At 40.0% G+C, this 26594-nt stretch overlaps 1 protein-coding gene across 6 annotated transcripts in view; it reads right to left on the reverse strand.

Annotated features, from left to right (window-relative positions):
• Positions 1-659: 659 nt before the first annotated feature.
• The window catches only part of Hnrnpr (heterogeneous nuclear ribonucleoprotein R), a 31796-nt gene continuing 5861 nt past the window's right edge, over positions 660-26594 (reverse strand). For all 6 annotated transcript variants that reach the window (XM_085838832.1, XM_085838834.1, XM_085838833.1 and 3 more), the window contains 8 exons: positions 26167-26274; positions 23713-23826; positions 14011-14187; positions 11963-12098; positions 8719-8924; positions 5162-5311; positions 2041-2162; positions 660-1919 (listed from right to left, as the gene is read on the reverse strand). In XM_085838832.1, coding sequence (XP_085694958.1) covers positions 1310-1919; positions 2041-2162; positions 5162-5311; positions 8719-8924; positions 11963-12098; positions 14011-14187; positions 23713-23826; positions 26167-26274 — 1623 coding nt within the window. In that variant the 3' untranslated portion in view covers positions 660-1309. The remainder of the gene's footprint in view (positions 1920-2040; positions 2163-5161; positions 5312-8718; positions 8925-11962; positions 12099-14010; positions 14188-23712; positions 23827-26166; positions 26275-26594) is intronic.

Genomic DNA, 26594 nt, shown 5'->3' on the forward strand with positions numbered 1-26594 from the left:
TCATTAGAATAAATTGGAACAAAACTTAAGTCAGTAGACATGGCAAAAAAATTAAAGGTATTATCAGAAAGCCAGAGACATAACCACTTGATATTTAAAAGTCTCTTCTAAAGCATGACTGCTTCCCAAAGCAAGTTTACACAGCAATGGGAATCACAGTCCTAAACCAGTAAAATAGGGGGTGCTGATCATGAACACTAAAAATGACTTCAGTCCACAGTACAAATGACATCACAATACTAAGTTTTCTCTGTATGTGTAATTCTTTATCCAGCAAATAAGGTCTTCAGTCACAAATTGTCCTTGATTTGAAAGAATGTGGGTCAAAACAAACTGCAGTGTGCTTCCCCAGCTCCAATTTGCTTTAATAAAAATTATCCAATACCTGTTCAAAAACATTGGAGTCTGTTTGTTTTCTTTTAAGGATAAAATTTCAAAATTAGAAGAGATTATGAAAGAACACCAATCAATGAAATGGTATTTGGAATATGTGAATTTAGAATAATCCTCAAATCTAATATCCACAATACATGATGGAATAGACGAGAAATTTTTCATGAATTTGATCACTCACATAGGCAGTTCTACTTTGAAAACAGTATTCCTTCAAGGATTACGAATAAAGTAATGTTTTAGGACACAATTGAATTTGAAATAGGTGATGTTTTGAATAGATTTTTGAGTTTTATTGAAATCTTACATGAACAAGAAATTGGAAATACAATCACATCAAAGAACAAATTGTCACGGCTTTGACGTTTAAGCCAAACAAATTTTGTAGGGCAGATTTCAAAAAGGTGTGGTTATAACAATTTAAAAACACAGTTAACCTGCTTCTAGGAATGCAAAACATACAGTCATAGGTTATCTTCAATACAAGGAAACTTAAGTCTGTTTGCTTTAATTTCTTAAAACTACTAAGACAAAGCACTGGCTTGTACTTTTATTTACAGCATACTTCACACTCCTATGTGATCTGTTCCAAATCCGAAAAAACAACTGTCCAAACCAAAGGTTCTGCAAAATCATGATTTCACAGTTTGTTCTGAAGCTAAGATGAAGCTTGGAACGATAAAAGCATTGTAACCCAGAATAAGGGAACTCTGCAAGCCCAATAATGTCCAAGAGCATTTAGAAAAGAAGAAAAATAAGAAGCCTTGAGTATATACACAATAGTGACTTCTTCAGCTGAATACAAATGGCAGCAAACTGCTACTTAAAGATGAAACAGTTACGCCAATTTTGTTTGAAGAATGTAGATCTAGAGCCAATTGGATCTTGACAGAATCGTTTTCAAGCCCTCACTTGTCTATTTCCACTGTTGCCCATAAGTATCCTGATAAAATTCTTGGTTGTCATTATTGTAACCATAGTTACCAGAATAGTCACCACCTTGCTGAAGCGGCTGCTGAGCGATGGGTTGGGAACCCCAGTTCTGTTGGTTGTTGGTCTGACGACGTTTGGAATCAGGCTGGTTGTACCCATCTGCCTTTCTCTTGCCTCCTACATTGCCCCCTCGATTGCCCCGAGCTCCACGAGAACCACGGCCTCTCTGCTGTTGTGCAGGACCCCCTCTGCCACCCCTTGAGCCTCTTGGTGGTCCCAAAGGTGCCCCCCTCTGTGAATAGCCAGCTCTACCTCTTGGAGGTGGTGCTCCCCTCCCCCTTGGTGGTGGTGGAGCACCTCGCCCCCCCCTTCCTCCTCCTCTTCCTCTTACTGCATAGCCATCATCATAGCTGTAGTAGGGATCTTCATAGCCTCCACGATAGTCGTGATAATCATAACCATAGTAATCATCATAGTAGTCTTCATAACCATAATAATCTGGAGGGTAGCCATATCCACCTCTCCCTCCACGACCTCGACCTCTCATTGGAGGTGGCATTCGGGGAGGAGGGTGATAATAATAATCTTCATACCTAGCAAGTGGAGGGAAGGACAAAAAGAAACAAGTCAGCTTACTGTAAGGTTCATCCCGACTTTATTAATCTGATCTGTTACCAAGATATTCTTTATTCAAATAATAAAATATAAACTCACGCAGTGCTTCTGGAGGCCTGTCTAGCAGCTTGGCGCTCTTTCCTTTTCTTGTCTGGTGGCTTAGCTAAGACAATTTCAATTTCTTCCCCTTCTATTTCTTTTCCATTCATTTCATCCATAGCCTAAATTACAAAATTAAGTTTATTGTATAAGAAACAGCATTTTAAAACTTAGTATAAATGGGGAAGTAGAGAGCTGGCTGTTCAACAGTTAAGGGTATATGCTGCTCTCCAGAGAACTCCAGGCTCAATTCCCAGCACCCACATGGCCATCTATACCACCCAGTTCCAAGAATGTGACACCCTCTTCTAGGTCTCCATGGACACCATGCATGTACATAACACAGACAGACAGACATGCAAGCAAAACACCTATACACATAATTTTTTTAAAAAAATCTTGAAAAAGTATAAACATATGGTGTCTTAGTAAGCATTTTATAATTATTTTAACTTATAAGAGCAGCCTAGCCAGATTAGTAAGCATTTTATAATTATTTTAACTTATAAGAGCAGCCTAGCCAGAAAGAGCTGTTTCCCTCACCTTATGTTTTATACATAAATTACTGCTGAGAACAAAAAGCAATGCCATCTCATTTTATTTTAGAAGGCAAAAGGGGAGAGCTGGAAGATGGCTCAGGTCCCAGCACCACCATCCCTAACTCCAATGTCAAAGGATCTGATGCTATCTTCTGACCTCCTGAGGGCACCAGGCACACACGTGGTACATATGCACACAAGCAAAACACCCATACACATAAAATAAATATGTAAATCTAAAGGTTTAAAAAAAAAAGTTTCATTTAGCCAAACTCCTTTTTCCAATTAATCAATCCTAGAAACAAGCCACACCTGGGGAAATGCCAGCAGCAATAAAAATCATACAAAAACTAACTTTTCAGATATCAATAAAGATGTGATATTCATTATCTAAGTTTTGCACAGATGTTTTAAGACTGTGAAATGCAAAGATGAGTTGAATATAGCTATCTGAAACTCAACAGGACACTAAGTTCTGATCATATCCAGCATAGGACTTACTGCACCCAAACTAAAAGCAGAGCAAAGAAATGCCAATAAACCACCAAGAAAGCAAAAACTAGTATTTTGTTAAAGACAGTCTTTCTCGGGCTGAACTGGAATTCTATACACTGGGCTGGCTAGAAACTCAGAGATCACCTACCTCTGCCTCCCAACTGCTGGGATTAAAGGCGCACACCACTGCTGAGCCTAAGCTATGAACTTTATAATCAGCACTTCAACAAATACCAGTGTGTCAGGATTTTCCCTGTCCAATTAAATAGCCATAGGTAGATACAATATCATGTAGGGATAGAATAATTGGGGTAACTTGTCTAATCTAGGTGGGCAGCTTGTATCATTATCAACTGGCTCTGAAATTATTTTGTGAGCATCTTGTGAATTGAGAATTTATTGTTATATAAATCTGACTGGCTAATTATAAGCTTCAAGAGTTTTGATTTTACAGGTTAATGGGTATTGTGATATTATCTAACCATGAGGTGGGCAGTCATTGCATGGGGCTGGCATGGCAGCAGCCCACCAAGGGAAATTAGTGAGTCGGGTGGAGAAATCTTGGGAGCCGCGCGTCAGAGAATCTGTTGAGATGAGAACACCCTGCTTGGAGCCATGCAGCCTGCCTAGCCTGGGAACTTGCCATTTATTTTTTTAAAAAATATTTCCCACAACATACCAGAAGAAAGCAAAGTAATTAACTCTATACTAGAACTCAAGAAACAGCTAATGTCTAATATGCTTGCTTTGCGGTTCTAGGTTTTCATTATCAGTGCTACAAAAACAAGAAAGCAAACAAAACCCTACACCAGCCAGTAGTTCTTTAAGTTCTACTGTAAAGCATCAACCTAGTCAGGGAAGTAAATGCTCAAGTCAAACGTCAGCGGTGAACCACTGCACTGGCCTATGTCAGCACATGCTGGTCTCCTAGTCAACTGAGAAAATGCTTTCATCAGATTAACCTGTGGGCGGGGCCAACTCCCTGTGGGAGGTGTTACTCCTGGGCTGGTGGTCCTGGGTGCTCTAAACAGACTAAGCAAGCCAAGGAGCAAGCCAAAATAAGCAGCATTCTTCTGCTTGAGTTCCTGCCCAGACTTCCTTGGATGGTGAACTACAAGCTTTAAGATCAAATAAACCCTTTCCTCCCCAAGTTGCTTTTGGTCATGAAATTTTATCAAAGCAATAGAAACCCTAGCTAAGACAACCATCAATAGAGAATGTGAGAAAAGAACAGTGTTTGACTCCCTTAGTATTCCATTTTCCCAATCAGGTATTTTTACAGAAAAAAAAAAAAAAAAAGACTACAAAAGTAGTATTGATTTTTCAGTTAAGGAAGGAGAAAAGAAGAAGAAATGAAAAGCTCTGCCCATTAAGAGCTGGGGGGCCGGGTGTGGTGGCGCACGCCTTTAATCCCAGCACTTGGGAGGCAGAGGCAGGAGGATTTCTGAGTTCAAGGCCAGCCTGGTCTACAAAGTGAGTTCCAGGACAGCCAGGGCTATACAGAGAAACCCTGTCTCAAAAAACCAAAAAAAAAAAAAAAAAAAAAAAAAAAGAGCTGGGGGTTGTGGTGGATGTAACCAGCACTTAGGAGTACAGAGGCAGGTGCACCACTGTGAGTTCAAGGCTGACCTGGTCTACATAGTGAATTCCAGGAGAGCCAGGGCTATGTAGACTTGCCTGATATTGCATAGAATTACACTTATTTAAGAACACTTGCTTTATATGTAGCAGGTCCTAGGTTCAGACTCCAGCAACTTACACAATGACATCAGAATCACTCACATACACACTCCTAAACACCAACTTTATTTCTGTTTTAATGTTACTTTATGAGGTGAGAGCAGTGGCTCACGTTAGGAGAGTAAATGTTCTTCCAGGGGAAGTGAGTTTGGTTCTCGCACCTGTAACTGCAGCTCTAGAGAATCCAGTGCCCTCTTCTCAACTCCACTGGGCACCTGCACACTCACATGTGCCCATAGTCTCACACGGATACACACATAGACTCACAATTTTAAAATATTAAAGTTACTTTATGTGTCTACCAAGTTTGAAAGCAAATAGCCAAGAAAAAAATCCGCAGTTCCTACCTTAACAGCAGCTCCCCTGTCTTCAAAATGAACGAACGCATAATCTTTCAACTTCTTCACTCTCTCCAGTTTTCCAAACTCAGAAAACGACTTTTCTAATATTTCTTCTGTCACTGTAGTTGCCAAGTTCCTCACAAATAAGACTTTTACCTAAGAGCAAAGCACAAAATCGGCAGTCTTAGACCAGCGAGTCTAAAGGGGAGTCAGAGGGAGTCTGAGGAACACGAAGAAATGATTCTCACATTAGCTACCACTTTTCTATGGCTTTTAAAAAAAATAACCAAGTTATATAAACTATTGGCTCCTGCCTTTTGTCCCAAGAGAACAGTTACCACTGAGGGTATAGGGCAGGCAACACATATAATTATTATTGTTAATTCACAATTTATCATGGCTCCAAAGTACCCTCCAAAACAAGTTTACCTATTTTCACTCCTAAAACTGTGGATAGTCATGTAAACACTATACAAGAAAATTCTTACTAGAGCTGGGGAGAAAGACAAACAAACTACAATGCTTAATTAAATCATTTAGTAAGAGTGACATTAATGGAGAAATAAAGAAAGTTGGTCCATTTTCTACAATATACACCAAGATAAACCCCAAACAGATTGAAAATGTAAAAAAGTAATGTGGGACTGTATGTTAAAGGAAAACAAGGGTGATCTATTTATAAAGTATTGGTGTGAAAGAAGGGGAAATGATATAATCTCAAAAATTAAAATTTTTAAATTCACAAATATAAATAAAGTATGGATGTGAAGCAGCTTGTGACTTAGAACCTAGAGCCCAAATGACGGAATGGCACTACCTAACGAGAGCAGTGGTATGACAAAAGCTATAATAAACAAAGTCAGAAGACAAGTGACAAGTATGAAAAAAATTTGCAACTTACACCAGAGAAGCATCAGAAAATAAGAAAAATACACAAAACTCATGACTACATGATTCATAAATACATGTAAAGCCACATATATTAAACACTCAAACCTATTAACAGCACTGAGCAAAATACAAGTTTGATCACATTCTATTTTGCTCTAAAAGCAAGCATGGGGGTATCTTAATAACTTTATTTCCCTTTGAACTACAGTTCTCTCCTAAGTGTCTGTCTACAATGTATCTGCCCTGCATCAGCACATAGCCCAGGCTTACTTACTATACTTAGAACAGAAGACTAGAAACAATCCAATGCATATACAGAGCTGAGTGTGCTGTGGAGATCACACTAAGAGGGCTCTATGAGCTGACAGAGAGCCTTTCTTTCCCACTGCTTCACATCTCTGAAGTCACCTGATGAGTTCCCAGAATGCCAATTTAACTGGCAGCACCTTGTGATGGTTTAGTCTTATAAACAATAATACAGTTATCTTCCCAGAGCTGATCAAACAGCATGGTGAATAAAGCAAATACAGATTAATAAACACAAAAGGCTACCTACAGCCACTTATCTAAGAGTTAAGGAAAATAACATACTTTTATTTGCCTATACGTGTCTAAGACAACACTAAAACTGGGTGCCTTACAGGAGTCAAGACAGACATGACAGCAGGGGTAGAAAGTGGAATTGTGTATACTTTTCTGTGTAATTTTTTAATACTTGAATTAAGAAACTATTCAAGAAAAAACAACATACCTACTAAACAAACTATTGCTCAGATAAAAAGCTATAAGATTCAGAAAGATTTGAGTCCAGGCATAGTAGCACACACCTTTAGTCCTAGCACTTCTTTTGGGCAAAGTGGGGGACATGATACTAAGAGAGGTATATGAATTTGAGAGTTTGAGGCTAGTCTGATCTATATAATGAGTTCCTGTACAACCAGGGCTACACAGAGAAACCCTGTCTCAAAAACAAAACAATACAAAACTGAGAAGGAAGAGGGACAACTTTCCGCTGTGAGACTGAGCCCTAGCCTCTTGACTAAACAGGCTTCCGCTCGTTTATTCACCTCTCAACAGAAAAGGAACTTCCTGGACGGAAGTGTAACTAACTCAGTCGTGGAATGTTTCCTCACATGTATGAGGCTATCAGTTTGACCCACAACACCAAAAAGAGACACAAACAAGCTTGGATAGGCTTACAATGCTCAGCAGTCTTAGCGTTATGTCTCATTTGTGTAGTACTTCCTAAGCACTGCCGTGTGCTGTGTTTGAACTCTAGGACTGCAAGAATATAATTTAAATATTCAAAAAAGAACATTCAGGGGCTGGAAAGATAACTCAGCAGTTAGGAGCACTGACTGCTGCTCTTCCAGAGGTCCTGAGTGGTGATGCACTCAGGAGACAGAGGCAGGCAGATGTCCGAGTTTGAAGCCAGCCTGGTCTACACAGCGGATGTTACTACTAGGCAGAGGTAGTAGGGTTGATTTTGAACTTTCACTTGAAAGGTTATCAGGAATGAGTGAAAAGTGATTGATAAAGCAAAATTACTAGTTGTATCTCGAAATTTCTGGGAATTTTACTGCTCCCAATATATAATACACTTTTTTAACTTTTAGATTTTTCTTTTTTTACTTTTATTTTTAAAAAACAGCAGAGGCTGTTTTGTCTTACAGGTACTCAAAGCTGTAGTGAGCTAAAGAGACTTATCCAGCCCAAATAAAAGAAATGACATCCAAGGTCCAGTACTTAGCACAAAGTCACACTGTACTGCCACAAACAATGAAGACTGAAATCAATTAAAAAGAAAAAAGGAAGGAAAGAACTACGACTATTTAAGATTCCTACTCCCCTCCCTGAACACTCATCTACTCAAGGAATGTGAGACAGAAAAACAGAAAGCACAACTCCTGAGAGCCTCTCAAATTCTTTTCAATGAATCATCTCTGCTTAGCCCAAAAATGCCTGTACTTACAAAGATAACATTCTAACACACCATACTAATATAAACCAGAATCCTCCAAACTAGTCCAAGTGAGCATTTTGCCTCTGTCAGTCATAAAGATCCAAACACTAATTTACGGGCACTGATCAAGTTGCCTCCAGAGGAAAGAACTGTAAGTGAACTACATAAACTTACTGCAAGCAGATAAATCCCTTCAGCCCCAGAACTGGACAATGAGAGCCCCGAGGCCCTGCCCTCTGGAGGATGTGTCACGTCTATTTTGCCAAATATCAGCAAGCATGACAAGCTTTTGTCTTTCTTCACAGGGACAATACTCTAAGAGTAACTAGATACATTAAAATAAATTAACTACAAATTCAAAAAAATGTAATTCAAAGCCATGTAATAAGAGTCACCACGTGAGCTAGTTCATGTCTGGAGTCTGGAGCAAGAGGATTCTAGAAGCCAACCTGGGCTACAGTAAGGCCCCAATGAGTCTGAGCTATATGGGGAGACCATCCCCCAAAAATAATAACAATAATAATAGTTATTATTATTACCAACATTTCGTATGTTTTATGGTCCTAACATCAAATAAATGCTTGGTGTGTATGAAACACTTATTTGAAGAAACTGAGCAGATGCTAAGACAGGCTACCAGGTTAGTGCTGCATCAGCTACTTTTTGCTTTTCTAAGCAGTTTCAGTGAACAGCTACCTTCTGTATTTACCTTTGCCATGACTTCTGGATCCGGCTCCTCCACGGGGTCAGCCCACTCTACTGTGACCACATTTCCCCACACTTTGACTTTTCCACTCATCAGCCGGCGTCTGGCTTGTGCTGCTGACTTGTGATCCTCATATTCAAGGAAGCAGAACCCCCGATTCTTCTTTTTGTCATCGGGTTGATGATAGAGAATAACGTCCACCAAACCCTCTGTTAAACCAACAGCCAGATATATAAGCCAAAAGCATCCACCACACGTCTAGTGATTAGGCAGACCTAAATCCACTTGCCAATGAGCAAACAAAAAAACATGATTGAAGAAGTCTCACAACAGTCAACATCACATCAGCATTACTCGATGCAGAGTTTGGGACAGTAGTGTGTGTTCTGTCAATTTTAGAATCCTTGAAGTAGGTCCAGCTACTATGAAATTTTGTAATTAATGATAAAACATGAACTCATAATCTATAAAGGCATTATCAGGACCTCAAGATTCAAATTATTTACACAAATGCAAAAGAACTAACTCTCAACAACTAGTCATAGGCAAAAATACAAAACAGAAATAAAACAAAACAACCCACCTTTCTTATATCCAGCACAAAAGCTAGTTTTACTATGAGCAAGGATGCTCGGTGCCCATTCATGTCCAGTCCTTGGACCTTGTCCTTTGTCCCTCCACATGTCCTTTCTAAATCACGTGAGCTCGCCGTAAGCACTTCCTATAGCCTTTTAAACAAAACTTTTTCTAGCCTAGATTTCTCTAGAAATCTAACAATCTAGGTCTGCCTAGATTGTTAAAATACCTTGGACCAATTTCACATGTCCAAAACAGCACTACTATACCCAACGTGTATTTTCCCAAGGCTTCCCTATCTAATAAACAGGTCATCTACCAGCTAAATACTCAAGCCAGAAAATAGTAATTCTTTTATATCATCTCTACTGTCCAAATCCAGCACATTTACTTTTTACCATCTATCCTAGTCCATGGTCTAACCTACTACTACTAATCCTAATGACAGCTCATATAATTCTACTGTTCATCTCATATAATTCTACTTTTAATTTGTTTTTAACAAACATGAGTTTTCTATCAGTTACTTTAGTATTAAGTTACTTCTTGACTTGGACACTTGATATATGTCAATCTTTTGGAAAACACTTGGGAGGGATGAGTAGAGGGACACAAACAGAAAAGAATCACTGTATAAATAGTCAGTAGAGCAATTTAACCAAGACAAAATGGGTAATGGAAATTAAGGTTTCAGACTGAATAGAATTTCTGAAGAAAAGATCCAGGGTCTATTCTAGATAGTATAGAACTGAAGTTCGGCCTTAGATAAGTCATCTATATAGATTTTATAGTACTCGGACGGTGGTGATGCACACCTTTAATCCTAGCACTCGAGAGGCAGAGGCAGGTGGATCTCTGTGATTTCAAGGCCAGCCTGGTCTACAGAGCAAGTTCTAGGAGAGCCGGGGTTACGCAGAGAAACCCTGTCTTGAAAAACTAAAAATGAATGAATGAATGAATGAATGAATCAGAGTACTAAGAATAAATCAACTTAGGACTGAAGAAGGAGAACTAATATGGGGCAACCTTTAAGTTAAAAAAAAAGGGTAAAACCAGAATAATAAATGATAGGTTTAAGTAAAGGGAGAAGAGAGTATGACCGGATGACAAAACATAAAAGAATATAGTGGGTTTTATAAGAGGAAGTCATGATCTTAAAACAGTGTTTTCAAATCATAATCTCAGCATTTCTTTCCCTCCCTTTCTTTGTCTCATTCATTCATGTGCATGAAGAAAGGAAAACGAAGAGAAAGAGAAGGGAGACAGACACACACACACTCACAGAGGCGGGAAGGGGGAGAGCAAGCATGCCAGTGTGTGTCAGCAGATACTCCTCCCATGGCAGCACCCATCTGTACACGTCAAACAACAATTCTCATGAGTGGGTTCTCTCTAATTTTTGTAATCTGGGAGTTGAACTCAGATCCTGAGGCCTGCAGTAAAAACACCTCTACCAGCTGAGTCATCTCACCTGTCCAATCTCAACATTTAAGAAGTAAAATGCTCACTCAGTCTAATAGCTTTGATCATAAGCAGGAAATCTGCATCCAATAACTGTGCCTACAATTCATCCCTTGAAGGAACAGACTCGTCAACTCTTTCTTAGCTTAGGTACTATGGAGGTAAAATCCTTTGGTGATGTGAGGGACATTGAGGTACAGCCTTATTACAATGAACTCCAATGTCTAAAAATTGTTCCTATTTTGGGTTTGTACCAAAATAAGAGCCAAGATCTTAAGCTTTACTAAAAACAAAACAAAACAAACAAAAACTATCTTTAGAAAAAATAATAAATAAAATAAAATAAGTGAGCAGGCCAGGCGTGGTGGCACACTACTTTAATTCCAGCACTCTGGAGGTGGAGACAGCGAAATCTCTGAAGATTCAAGGCCAGCCTGGTCTACACTGCAAACTTCAGGCCTTTGAAGGCTGTAGGGAAATGGCTCAATGGGAAGAGTGCTTCCTGTGAAAGCAAGAGAATCTAAGTTCAAATCCCCAACACCCACATAAAAAGTGAAAACTGACTGGAAGGTAGGTATAGGCAGGAACAATCTTGTTCAGTTCTTTCCCATCACATCATACAGAGTCTTCTGCTTTGTTGTTTGAGACAGAATCTCGTGTGTCCCAGACTGTTCTTGAGTTAAGCTTTTTTAAACTCCTAACCTCCAAGTGCTAAGAATACAAGCATGCATCCCAGTTATTTATATATTTATATATATATATATATATATATATATATATATATATATATTTATTCACATCCCAGTATGTGGACCTGTGGTATAAAATATACTTCTCAATCAACTGCATGGATTCAATTAGAATCTTTAAATAAAGTTATGTAGTCAGGTTAACCAGAAATGAGAACTGTCTTCTCCCGAATCCTAAAAAGTTATTGGAGGAAAAAGCTTTCACTTGAGGGCTAGAGAGCAAAGGCTCTGACAAAAAACAAGATTCGATTAAGACAAAGTGCAAAGGAAATTCCATGAAATCGAGACTACTTAGACATTTATTTAGTCCAACTACTATTAAAGCAGAAAGAAGCAACTGATACATAGGAATCTTGAACTCTTAAGTTTATTATAGATATCTCCTTTTGGGAGAGCATTTATATTTATAAATAATGCAACAGATCCCCACAAACCAACTTCTAAATGCATTTTTTTTTTACCTGTGACTTTACTGAACTCTTCCAGAATGTTCTCTTTAGTTTTATTCTTTGGAATGGATCCAACAAAAAGTCTGTTGTTTGCCACAGAAATGCACACTCCCAGGTGTTTACCAGGGCGAATCTCATAGCTGTCACACTGCAAAGAAGAAAAAACCAGAGACCCCCCAAACCACCCCAGACTGAGGACAACTAATATTAATCTAAAGAGCCCCACAATTTAAGATCAAACACTCACCAAGTTCCCTCACACTTGCTGAAACATGAGTGTAGATTTTAAATTCGTTACAATCCCAGTTATAGCTTAGTTCTGTAACCTCTACTGTTCATCCATATAAAAAGGGGATCAAAGCTATTCATTTTAACACACCTTTCTCTCCCTCTCCCTCTCTCTGTTTTGTTTTTGAGACATGCTTTCTCTGTATAGCCCTTGCTGTCCTAGAACTCAGTGTAGATCAGGCTGTCCTCGAACTCAGAAATCCACCTGCATTTCTCTATCTCCCAAGTGCTAGAACTAAAGGCATGCACCATCACTGCTGACTTATTTCAATTTTTTTTTAAAGATTTATTTATTTATTATATATAAGTACACTGCAGCTGTCTTCAGACACTCCAGAAGAGGGCGCCAGATCTCGTTACGGATGGTTGTGAGCCACCATGTGGTTGCTGGGATTTGAACTCTGGACCTTCGGAAGAGCAGTCGGGTGCTCTTACCCACTGAGCCATCTCACCAGCCCGACTTATTTCAATTTTATCTACATTCCCTTCCAGAGAATTTCAGAAGGAATACCTGAAAATGTTTTTTCTGAGTCCTTGAGGATGAAATTAGATATAGATCAGCAATAGCCAAAATAATTACATGTAAAAAGGAACAATTAAAACTTTAACTTATGAGTTTCACACTGTATACAAACCACAATTCTGAATAAAGCTATAAAGTATCAGAACACTTTCAAAACTTTATGAAGAGAACAAAGAATGTGATGAATTCTTTAATAAATTTTATTTTATGTTTTAACATTACTTACTACTAGTTTACTAAGTGATATTTTTAAAGTTATCCATGGGACTGGTGAGCCAGCTCAGTGGTTAAGAGCATTGGCTGCTCTTCTGGAGGTCCTGAGTTCAATTCCCAGCAGCCACAAGGTGGCTCACAACCATCTGGGCATCTTGATGCTCTCTTCTGTCATACAGGAACACACGGGAACAGAGCACTCATATATATGAATAAATAAATCTTTTTAGTTACCTATACACTATCAAAAACAAGAAAATAAAGCCTTGAAATGTCCTTAATATTAAATACATAAGTTTTAAGAGAAAAATCCATCAGAAAAACTAAAACCTGGACCAAGCTAGTAAAGGACTGCTTCAAACTCACTGATGAAACAAGAACACTTGGTGGATACAGCTGTGCTAAAAAAGGACAAGAACTGCCTGCCATACCACACTGCATATGCCCTTAGATGTCTGGCAAAAATCTGCCAAAAACAGTAACACTGTCACTTTAACACACCGAGAGTCAGAAAGCATACAGGCCAGACTCAGAACTTACTGCTGCTCTAAAAAACACAAGGTCGTAAGAAGCTCTCAGAGAAAAGGAAAGCCACGGAAGGCTAGCTGTTACACAGCACAAAGGAAGAGAGTTAGAATACAAGTTGTTAACTGCACAGCTGGATTGTGATACAAATAAAACAGATTCACACTATTTCTTAAACCAAATCCTAAAAACGTCCCGGTATTCCGGTTACACTGTGCAGAACCATGTCAGACTCCGTCATACTTCAGTACCAATTCTAAAGCTCGACAGCGAGAAGTGACAGTAAAAGAAAAAACTGAATTTGTTTGGTACTAAATAAAATCATACTAACCAACCTTGTTAGCTTAGAATTATAATCAGAAAAAATAAAAGGTTACATACCAAATCAGTCAATATAAAGATATTACAGGCAGTGACTAAAGAAAATGAGGCAATGTTAGCTGCAAATGTTGTTGAACTGCCTTATTCTCTCCAATGTTAAGTTCTTGGACAACAGATCCTTACCACATACCAGTTTAACTGCTTCCTGGGCAGCTTCCTTTCCACAGAAGGTGATAAATGCATAGCCTCTGTTCTGACCAGAGAGTGGATCCATCATGAGCCGCAGATCCCAGATAGGACCAGCCTTCTCAAAAAGGGGCACCAACTCATCCTCATACAAGTCTCTTGGGATTTTACCTACGAAGACCTGAAATAAAACTTCCTTATTAGAATCCAGCATAGGCACTCTTCATTTTAGAACCAGAGGCAGACTTCCTGTCTCTTGTTAGGAGATAAAGGCATAAGATACATAGTGTTCCTTCTTTCTCTCTGTTTTTGAGACACGGTTTCTCTGTATAGCCCTGACTGTACTGGAACTCACTGTGTAGATCAGGCCATTTGAATCTGGCAGTTGATTTGGATTAAATATGAACCCTAACTTTTTTTTTAAGATTTATTTATTTATTATATGTAAGTACACTGTAGCTGTCTTCAGACACACCAGAAGAAGGCATCAGATCTCGTTGTGGATGGTTGTGAGCCACCATGTGGTTGTTGGGATTTGAACTCCGGACCTTTGGAAGAGCAGTCAGGTCCTCTTACCCACTGAGCCATCTCACCAGCCCGAACCCTAACTTTTAATAAAGTCAGGCAGATGAGGTTACACAGGCACTTGTGAGGCAGACGCAGGTAAATCTCATGTGTTCAGACGCCACCTCATCTAAACAGGTAGTGCCAGCCTTGCCAAGATTATAGGGTATGATCTTGTCTCAAAAAAAACAAAACAAACATAAAAAAGCCTTATGGCCATCAACAAAAAGTTAAGGTCTATACTGAACAGAAACTGGTAGCTGCACAAAACTGTACTCACAACTTCAATTTTTTTTGTTTTGTTTTGTTTTGTTTCGAGACAGGGTTTCTCTGTGTAGTCCTGGCTGTCCTGGAACTCACTCTGTAGACCAGGCTGGCCTCGAAGTCAGAAATCTGCCTGCCTCTGCCTCCCGAGTGCTGGGATTAAAGGCGTGCGCCACCACTGCCCAGCTACAACTTAAAATTTTTAAATTTTATAATTTGCCTTTTCTCACAAATCTCTGAGTTACAGGCTATCTTGGTCTATAAGCATCAGGGCAGCCAGGACTACAAAGTAGAATATTGTTAAAACAAAGAATAAAGAAAAAGCTAATCCGTACCTTCATAGAAATATGATGCTCATTTTTATAAAACAGTAATTTAGTAAGAAAAGTCCCGGTCTTCTGGTTACACTGTATTAACCTGTATTTCATCAAGTTTTCTCAATATTAAAATCTTTATTATCTAAAAAAACAACCTTAATAGTTTTCAAAGCCTCTTGCCAACCCTCCTCCTTCAGCCTCCTTCCTAAGTAGCACACCATTACTTGGCTAGCACATTTAATTCCAAGGTATCAAAAAAATTACTTTTTTACCATTTAAGGAAGTCATAGTACTTCTTTAATTATAAGCAAAAAAATGACAAAGTAGAGTTAAGTATAAGATAACAACAACACTGAAGTAGAAAATTAGCAGTTACATCAAAATTTTCAAATTTCTCCAACATCAGTATTGGGACAGGGGGATTGAGGGTTCAAGACAAGGATTTTCTGTGTACCCCTGGTTGTCCTGAAAATGTCTTTGTAGACCAGGCTGGACTCAAAATTCAGTGATGTGCCTCCCTCTGCCTCCTGAGCACTCACTCAGTTTATATGCCCAGCTCTATACAGTCTTCTGATAAAACATTTAGAAGCCACAAAATCTGAAACAGTAAACTTTTACATTAAGTTTTCTAGTGAAAACTCATCTACATCAAAATTTTAAACTCTCAACAATGACCTAACCACAGACAACGAATAAAGTAACAAAAGCATTCTGAAGCATGTGAAAGCTGTCACTGGGACTGGGTATACAGTTCAGGGGTAGAGCATCTCCCATGAATGAGTAAGACTCTGGCTTCAATCCCTAGCACTGCAAATAAGAAAGTTAAAAAAAAAAAAAAAAACTATTAATGGTCAAGCATGGTGTGCAAGCATGGTGTACCATGCCCAGCACTCAGAGGCAGAGGCAAGTAGGGCTCTGTAAATTCAAGGCCTGCCTACACTAAATAATCTAGTTTCAAACCAGCTAAGATAGTGGACATAGAAGCTTCAACCTGTGTTCCCAGCTGCTCAGTAGGGAGAAGTAGAAGGAGGATCACGTGAGTCCAAGAGATGAAGAGCAAGCAGGGCAAGACAGCAAAAACCCACCCTCTCTCCAAAAAATAATTAGGCTGTGTATGTATGACCTCATAGATATCCTGTGTATATTAGTGAGAATGAACAAAACTTGCTTGCCGGGCTGGAGAGATGGCTCGGCTAGTAAGAGCACTGACTGCTCTTCCAAAGGTCCTGAGTTCAATCCCCAGCAACCACATGGTGGCTCACAACCATTTGTAATGAGATCTGACGCCTTCTTCTGGTGTATCTGAAGACAGCTACGGTGTACTTAACATATAATAATAAATCAATCAATCAATCAATCTTTTAAAAAAAAAAAAAACTTGCTTCCCAGGGCAGTCATAAAACACTAACTGGAGACTATACATACAGCATGATCAGGTTAGACATGCTCTGAGAGCCTACGTACTGTTTAAAATAACAGCCATCTTTTTTTTTCTTTTCTTTTTTCTTAAATTTGGGGCTGGAGAGATGAAGGACCACGGTTTAATTCCCAGACTGGCATGACAGCTCACAACTATTCAATTCACAACTCACAACTAACTCCAATTCAGAAGCTCCAACATTTCTCATACAGACATACATGCAGGCAAAACATTAATGTACTTGACATAAAAATGAACTTTTAAAAATTATTTTTATTTCTGTATGTGTGTATCTGCTTGTCTGCCTATGTGGAAGCCAGAAAGCTGTGCAGAAGGAATTCCTCTGGAATGGAGCTCCACACAGCTGTGAGACACCCAGTGCAGTGCTGGCCACAGAACCCAGGTCCTCTGCAAGAGCAGCAAGTGATCTTAATCACTGTGCAACTTCCCTAGTTCCTTTATTTATTTTTTTTTTAAAGTATGTGTTTTTGTGTTTGTTTTGTGTGGGTTACTAAGTACGTATGAATGGAAGAGCCTTTCAGAGGCCAGTAGATGGCATCAGATCGCCTGGAGCTGGAATTACAGGCATTGTGAGCAGTCTGACCTCAGGCCTAGAAAATAATTCCAGAAGAGCAGCTACTGCACCTAACCTCAGAACTATCCCGGCAAACTCTGCACGACCTGTTTAGGAGACTTACATGTGGCCTCTGGACTCATGGCATAGCTGAGGGTGCCCTAGAAGTCTTGACCCCAACCTGACTTCCCAATATTCACTGAGATTAGTCATGTGCCACCACATCCTGCTCTAATATTTGTTTTGTTTTTAATTAAATTTATTGACTTTGACTGAAGTCAGTGTCTCGAATGCGGCAATATTAAAACTGAATCTGGAAACTATTAAGTCTATTCTTTAGAGAAGACGCTCTATACGTTACTTCCACAGGTATGCACTCATTAACAAACTGTGAAGCAGTAGTTATCCCGAGAACGAGAAATGTACAAGAATGATGGGTGTTTCTGCTGAAGAATGAAAGCTCAGGGGTCAGACAACCCAAAGTCAATTCCTAGAACCAACTGCCTACAACTCCAGGTACTTAGCGCCTCTGCACACAACTCTACACAAGTAATGTACATACACGAAGAGAACACAGGTGCTGGGCATGCCTTGAATCCTAGCACAAGGTGGCAAACAAAGCTCTGTGAGTTTAAGGCCAACCTGGACTACAGAAACTTATTGGTCTCTGCTCCCAACCTTGTACTGATTACAAACATGCTACCAAGCCCAGCTTTTACACTAATGCTGGGAATTATGACTCAGGGCCTCAAGCACTTTACCCTCTGAGAGACCTGTTTCAAAAACATGGAAAGCTAGATATTCAGCAGGTAAAAAATGCTTGCAGCACCAGCCCGACAATCTCTGGAATCCACATAAAAGTGAAAAGTGAGACCCAACTCCATAGAGTTTTCTTCCGACCCTGACATGAACACTATGAAATGCAAACCATATCATTCATGTATGCTCCCACCACCACACACAATATGTATACACACAAATGATAACGTTTAAAAAATAGGATCCAGCACTCGGGAGGCAGAGGCAGGCGGATTTCTGAGTTCGAGGCCAGCCTGGTCTACAAAGTGAGTTCCAGGACAGCCAGGGCTATACAGAGAAACCCTGTCTCGAAAAACCAAAAAAAAAAAAAAAAAAAAAATAGGATCTGGACCGACGGTTCAGCAGTTTCAAGAATTTGATGCTCTTACAAAGAACCCAGGTTCAGTTTTCAGCCCCCACAATAGAAGCTCACAGCACCTTGCACCTCCAGTTCCAGGGAACTCATGCTACTGCTCTCACATACAAATTAAATCAATCAGTCTTATTTTTTAAATATGTAGTGGGAAGCAATTGAGGAAGACACCTAATATCAACCTCTGGCCTCATCGTAAAAGCAGCATACACAGCTGCTTTTAAACTGCACTGCCCTCTTGGAGGTGTTTCAGGATACCTTATAAACAAAGAATATGGGGCTGAAGAGACGGCTCAGTGGTTAAGAGCACTGTCTGCTCTTCCAAAGGTCATGAGTTCATTCCCAGCAACCACATGGTGGGGCTCATAACCATTTGTAATTGGATACAATGCCCTCTTCTGGTGTGTCAGCAACAGGATATACATTAAATAAATAAATCTTAAAAACAAACAAACAAGGAATCTACCCTAAGAACAAGAAATATACAGATAATTCCATTTTTCATTTAGTCATCTTGTATGTGTGTTTATAAGAAGGAAAATTCTAATGCTAAGAACTCTAAGCCACAAGTGATGTAGTCTCAGTCACACAGCAAATTTGAAGACAGCCTGAGATACGTAAGATCCTTGCTTCAAACAAACAAGTAAATGAACAATATTGGGGGCCAGAAAGAACACTGACTGCTCTTCCAGAGGTCCTGAGTTTAATTCCCAGCAACCACATGGTGGCTCCCAACAATCTGTAATGGGATCTGATGCCCTCTTCTAGGGTGTCTGAAGACAGCTACAGTGTACTCACTCATATGCATAAAATAAGTAAATAAATCTTTACAAAAAAAAAGAACAATATTAAAACTAGAAGAAGAATGCTAACAGTATTTCTCTGTTTTTGTGGTGCTAGGACAGAACCTAAAGTCTAAAGATTAAACAAGGATTCCACCACTGAGTTTTATCCCCCCTACATTTATTTGTTTACTATTTATTATTGATAAAGGGTCTACATAGCCTGGCTGGCCTCAAAAGCCACAGGAGTCACCTGCCTCAAGGGTGGGGATTCTAAGTGTAAATCACACACCAAGCACACAAGCCCTACCCTGCCACTGCCCCTACTCCCCCAAGCTCCCCAGCCCCAGTCTATCTTGAGATATGTTTTGGCTAACTGCCCAAACAGGCCTTGAAGTTAAGATTCTCCTATCTCTACTTCCCCAGTAGCTTGGATTACAGACCTGAGCCACCAGCCCCAACTGAACCACACTTCTATACTGCCTTAAAAGTATATAAATGCCAGGCAGTGGTGGCGCTCGCCCTTAATCCCAGCACTTGGGAGGCAGAGGCAGGCAGATTTCTGAGTTTTAGGCCAGCCTGGTCTACAAAGTGAGTTCCAGGACAGCCAAGGCTATACAGAGAAACCCTGTCTCGGGGGGAAAAAAAATGACTCAATGATGGAAATGCTTGCTTTAGCATGTGTTGGTCCTGGGTCTGGTCCTCAGCACTATGAAACACATACACACATATAAAGCATAAATGTCAATTTATTAAGAAGTGGAGGATAGGGCTGGAGAGATGGCTCAGTGGTTGGGAGCACCGACTGCTCTTCCAGAGGTCCTGAGTTCAAGTTCCAGCAACCACATGGTGGCTCACAACCATCTGTAATGTGATCTGATGCCCTCTTCTGGTGTGTCTGAAGATAGCGACAGTGTACTCATAATAAATAAATCTTTAAAAAAAAAAAAAAGCAGTAGTAGTAGTGAAGGATAGAAGAAGCTGTTAGAGATGACGAGAGAAATAAGGCCAAAATATTACATATTTGTACCCTTTGATTCACTGATGATGCATGCTTCTATGAAGAACCTAGATGGCTCAGAGTCCCAATCTAACCCTTCCGATTATCACAAAACATGATTTTATTCTTTTATTACATTTATACTGGGGATGGGAGTATGCACCATGGCACACATGCTAATGTCAGAAGACCACTTGCAGGAGTTGGTTCTCTCCTTCCATCATGTGTCGCAGGGATCCAACTCAGGTCACCAGGCACGGCATGTAAGTACCTTAACCCACTGAGTCCTCACGGCATGTAAGTACCTTAACCCACTGAGTCCTCTTTCAGGCCCACATTTTATGATTTTAAAACAATCACAAACTAATAATATGTAGATGGTTCTAATGTTTCTAAACCTGAAAATGCTTAGAATCTCTTTTGATATTAAGCATTAAGAAATAGAAATTAAGAAATAGAATATGGGGCTGGAGATATGGCTCAGAGGTTAAGAGGGTCCAGGTTCAATTCCCATTACCCACATGGTGGTTCACTACCATCTATATCTCCAGATCCAGAGGATCTCTTCTAACCTTTGCAGGCAGCAGGCATACAACTGGTAAGACATACACGCAGGCAAATCACCTATACACATAAAGTAACATAATTTAAAAAGTAGAATATTTGTACTATTGTAACATGAAAATGAAGGTTACAAGAACAAAAGGCAACAACCTTACTTTACAAAGACAAGACAGACCTTAAAGCTGACACTGGGACTGGTGAGACAGCTCAGCAAGTAAAGATGCTTTCCACACAAGCCTGGTGACCTAAGCTCAAACCTCAAACCCATGTAAGGGTGGAAAAAAAGAAGAACCAACTCCACAAAGTTGTCCTCTAGTCTCTATACAAACACCTACACATCAAACACACACACTTTTTTTTTCTAATGGTTGCTACAGTCATCTTTGCTTATCCATTTACAAACAAACAAAAAATATGACCTTTGCTCCTGATCATTTGAAAAGTTTTAGTTTTTGAGCATACAATTTATAATAGTCTAAAACCATCACTCTCCTTAAAAACTGTTCAAATGGGAGTAAATTTTTTTCTTGTAACTTGAACAGTCAACCTAGAACTCTCAAATCTCACAGTGACACTCCCCAAATAAAGAGCAGACACCGACTACCAGAGGAGCCACCCTCCTCATCCTCACCCCCACGCTGCTGCTCAGGAGACTCCTGCAGTGCCTGGAGCCTCCGCGTGGGAGGGAGAGGCTACAGAATAAGTTCAAGTCAGTCACAGACTATGAGACCCAGCAAAGTACACTTGTCACACATCCTGATAATCTGATTTCTGTCCCCAGAACAAACGCCTTCACTCTACCCTCCACATGCCTATACTCACACACACACATCCTCTATCACACACTCCAAAGGAGATCCTATCTCAAAAAAACAAAACAAAACAAAACAAAAAAAATCCTGTACCACTCAAGCTAGCTTAAATTTGTTACAAAAAGGCCACAACTTCTTTTGTTTTTAAAAAACACTTTCATCAAATACTGTGCACTGTGTTCCTGGCACTAAATATAGACAATGAAAACATCCAGTCAGAAAAAGTCCCTGCATAGCTGACTTTTGTCACCTAGTTTCTCCATTTAAAGATCCAAGAGTGCTAGGATACTAGGGAGAGAGGGAGGTGTACTAGGGTTGCAGGGTGTGGGAGTGACGCAGGAGCAGGGTGCTTGCCTAGCACACAGGAAATCGGGGTTGGACCCTCAGCACTACATAAACTGCTGTGGAGTAAACTTGTCATCTCAGTTCTTCGGTAGTGCCAGCAGGAAAATTGTAAGTTAGCTAGTTCTAGGACAACTTGAGCTACATAAAACTCTGTCTCAAACAACAACAACCCAAAAGTACAAAGGCACGTCAGATGGTAGTAGAGCACTCCTTTTATCCTAGCATTTGGGAGACAGAAGCAGGAGCTATCTCTGAGTTCCAGGCCAGGCCAACCTAGACTACAGAGTGAATTCCAGGAATGCACAGAGTGGAAAAGGGGGGAAAAAAAGTCCAGAGAGGGGCTGGCGAGATGGCTCAGTGGTTAAGAGCGCCAACTGCTCTTCCGAAGGTCCTGAGTTCAAATCCCAGCAACTACATGGTGGCTCACAACCATCCATAATGAAATCTGATGCCCTCTTCTGGAGTGTCTGAAGACAGCTATAGTGTACTTACGTATAGTAAATAAAAGTCCAGAGACAAACTTTTAGAAAAGCCTAAGAGCCACTCACTTTCCCACTCTGAGGATGAGCCAGTGTGCCCGCTCGCTCTCTTTCTCGCTCCCTCACTCTCTCGATTCTAATCTACACTCTCCTTCATGGGATTCCCTCCCAGTCAGAATGTTTCTCAGTCATTTCTAAGTGCATTTTGTGTTGAAAGAAAGCAAAGTACTGACATTACAAAACACAAATGATTGAGACATGATGGCTCACCCCAGCACAACCCCAGCATTCAAGAAGCATATGGGATTACCAATTGTTCAAGACAAGCCTGATCTACATAGAGTACTTTAGGCCAGGAAAAGCTACATATAAGACTGTCTTAAAATAAATATGAGCTGAGTCCAATAGCACATGCCTACAACCCCAACACTCAGAAGGGAGGCCTCAACGTCAAGGTAGTCTGGGCTACATACTAAGATATCATATCAAATGAAAGATTTAGGTCAGAAGAATGGCATAGAGGCAGAACACATGCTCAGAATGAATGAGGCCCCAACTCAATCCCTAGCACAAAAAAATTTAAAAATTCTGCAAAATTAAAAACAACTGCTTCAGGCTAGAGAGATGGCTCAGTGGATAAGAGCACTGACTGCTCTTCCAGAGGTCCTGAGTTCAATTCCCAGCAACCACATTGTGGCTCACAACCATCTGTAATGGGATCCAATGCCCTCTTCTGGTGAAGACAGCTACAGTGCACTCATATAAATAAATAAATTCTTAAAAAAAACAAAAAAACAAAAACAAAACACCAACTGCTTCTCCTTTAGCAGTAAGCTCCAACAATTGTCTGTATTTCTTTGCTTTAAGATATGCATCTTGAGCCGGGCGTGGTGGCGCACGCCTTCAATCCCAGCACTCAGGAGGCGGAGGCAGGAGGATTTCTGAGTTCGAGGCCAGCCTGGTCTACAAAGTGAGTTCCAGGACAGCCAGGGCTACACAGGGAAACCCTGCCTCGAAAAACCAAAAAAAAAAAAAACAAAAAAACAAAAAAAAAAAGATATGCATCTTGAGGTGGAGAGATGACTCAGCAGTTAAGAGCACTGACCTCTCCAGAGGTCCTGAGTTCAATTCCCAGGTGGCTCACAACCATCTGTAATGAGATCTGATGCCCTCTTCTGGTGTGTCTGAAGACAGCTACAGTATACTCATATATACAAAATAAACAAATTTTGAAAAACAGGTTTCTATACCCAGGTCAGTTATCCTTGCTAATAATGACACAAATACACACAGATACTACCACTGTAACACTAGGCATACTTTCAAAGTGATCAAGTACTTTACCCACATCATAAGCTAGATTATACAGGTAATAGACTGAAAAGATTTTCCACAAAGGGATAAGAGCACTTACCTCTGTCCCAATTCCAGGTTGCACACCCGAGTACACATTGTCTGGTGGAGGACCACCATACTTCCTCTGTCCCGTGGTTACATCCAAAGTATAACCAGTCCTCTCAAGCAAGGCCTAAAGATAATTACACATGTTAAACTTGAAAATACAAACACACACATAAACTGTAACATCTTTGAAATGCATTTTATGATGAATTAAAAAGGAGCACTGGGAATACAGCATGCATGCACGAGGCACCGGCTTCTACCTCCAGTGCCACATAAACACCAGATATGGGGCCAGGCAGTACTCGTGCATGACTTTAATCCCAATTCCTGGGAAACAGAGGCAGACACATCTTTAAGTTTAAGACCAGCCTGATCTACACAGTGAGTTCCAGGACAGCCAGGGCCACACAGAAAAACCCTGTCTGAAGCTACCCCCCGAAAAAAATAAAAATAAAAATGAGGGGCTAGAGAAATAGCTTAGCAGTTAAGAGTTTACTGCAGGGCTGGTGAGATGGCTCAGTGGGTAAGAGCACCCGACTGCTCTTCCGAAGGTCAGGAGTTCAAATCCCAGCAACCACATGGTGGCTCACAACCATCCGTAACTATATCTGACTCCCTCTTCTGGTGTGTCTGAAGACAGCTACAGTGTACTTACATATAATAAATAAATAAATCTTTAAAAAAAAATGTGGCAACCACAAGAGCTGATATAGAAAAAAAAAAAAGAGTTTACTGCAGAGGACACAAGTTTAGTTCACAGCACACATGTGAAATGTCTCATTATTAACTGTCTGTAACTCCAGGTCCAGGGGGTCCAATACCCTCTTCTGGCCTCCATGGACACAGTAGTCCTGCATACAAACCCACACTCAGACACACACATATACATATAATGAAAAACAACAGTAAACTGTTTAAAAGTGGGTAGCTGGAGAGATGGCTCTGAACTAAAGTGCACCTGCTGCTCTTGCAGACCTTCGGAGTTTGGTTCCCAGTACACATATGGCAGCCCACAACTGCCCTTAACTACTCCATTTGTCTGCTTCACATTCTTACCAAGCCACAAACTCAACACAACTGGAACAGCTCACAGGACAGACTCTAAATTTGGCAACTTCCAAGTAAATACACTCTGATTTCAAAACATGAATCAGGGCTGGTGAGATGGCTCAGTGGGTAAGAGCACCCGACTGCTCTTCCGAAGGTCTGGAGTTCAAATCCCAGCAACCACATGGTGGCTCACAACCATCCTTAACGAGATCTGATTCCCTCTTCTGGAGTGTCTGAAGACAGCTACAGTGTACTTACATATAATAAATAAATCTTTAAAAAAAAACAAAAAACCATGAATCATTATTTGATTCCACCTCACTAACACTAACACCAGTTAACAGAGGTCACAGAAACAATGTTCTTGCCCTCAAAAAGCTTGCACTATAGATAACATTGGTATGAAATTTCATATGAAAGGTCTATAGGATATTTTTTGTTGGCAAACAAAATATGCACTCTACCAAGAAAGAGAAGGGCTCTGCATGTTAGGTTGCAAAGAGCAGCAGCAGACTCATGTTTGTTGCAGTTAGTTAACCCTGGGATTCCACAGGGAAGAAGACCTTGAACCTTCCATTTTTCTACCAGGGGAAGAGGGTTAGTCAGCCAATCAGGGTTGATACACAGCAGTTTGGCATTTGTTTAAGAATGGGGCTAGATCAGTTTATAAACAGATGGGAATGGAGGAGAAAAGTATAAAGGTACTTCACGAAGTTAGTAATACCCAAGCCTGAGTCACCTGGGCAAACAACTCTAAAACTCAATGCCATTCCAATTAAATCTGTGAGGACAGCTTAGGATGGAGCGCTTGATTAGCATGTGTAAAGCCCTGGATTAGGTCCCCACCACTGCAACCTTGACAATACCCCTTTAACAAGGTCTTTTAGGAAAAGCGTTTTTGACTTTCAAAGCAATTTATCTAAGTTAATAATAATAATAATGACTGGGGAAGGTAGCTACTTTACATACGAATTCATCTAATCTTCACAACTTAAGGAGGTAGGCAAAACCAAAACCATTTATAAAGTCAAAAAAGGTCAAAGCCAGTTTATAAATACACTGAAGTCAGAGAAAATTCAAAAGGAGGAAAGCAGTTAGAATACCACAGCTCTTCCCTAAGGCCTTTCACTTCAGCACTCAGTAGGCTGAGGCAGGATCACCTTGTTGGGAACCAGTCTGGGCTATGAGTTTGAGCTACATAATGGGACACTGTACCAAACAAAAAAAAAAATTAAAAAAAAAAAATAAATATATATATGTGTGTGTGTGTGTGTGTGTGTGTGTGTGTGTGTGTGTATATATATATAAAGAGTGCTTATAAAGTAATAATAAACGTGCCCATCCCTCTTTGTCAGAAGACTGAGGATCAAGGAAGGTCTGAACTAGACATTCCCATATACTGGGACTCCTTTACCTTGATTTTTGCTTCATCGGGTCCTTTCGTGGACTCTTGTACCTTGCTGCCTTGTTTCTCTCTTTGCCTGTAGGTCTTCATAACTCCACATAAAAATGCACTTTTGTTCTAAAAGATGCAAGCAATTCAAAAGGAAGAATTACCAGGAATCTCTGAAGGGTCAAATACACAATAAATTTAAATTTAAATGATAGCATTTCAAGACCAACATTTTAACAAAAATATTCATTCCATTCATTCAACAAATACTTTGACATGCCTGAGGCTGGAGCAAACATTAAGTCAGTGCCTCAGGGAGCTTGCCTTCTAAACTGGAAAAAAACAAAGCAAAAAAAAAAAAAAAAAAAAAAAAAAAACACAAAAGGGGGGGTGGGGGGAGCTCACTTCCATTTGTTAATCTTTACCTGAATCTGGACTACCTTTCCAAA

This window comes from Mus caroli, unplaced genomic scaffold (assembly GCF_978045245.1).
Source record: "Mus caroli unplaced genomic scaffold, Mus_caroli_1 scaffold_6, whole genome shotgun sequence".
NCBI classification, from domain to species: Eukaryota; Metazoa; Chordata; class Mammalia; order Rodentia; family Muridae; genus Mus; species Mus caroli.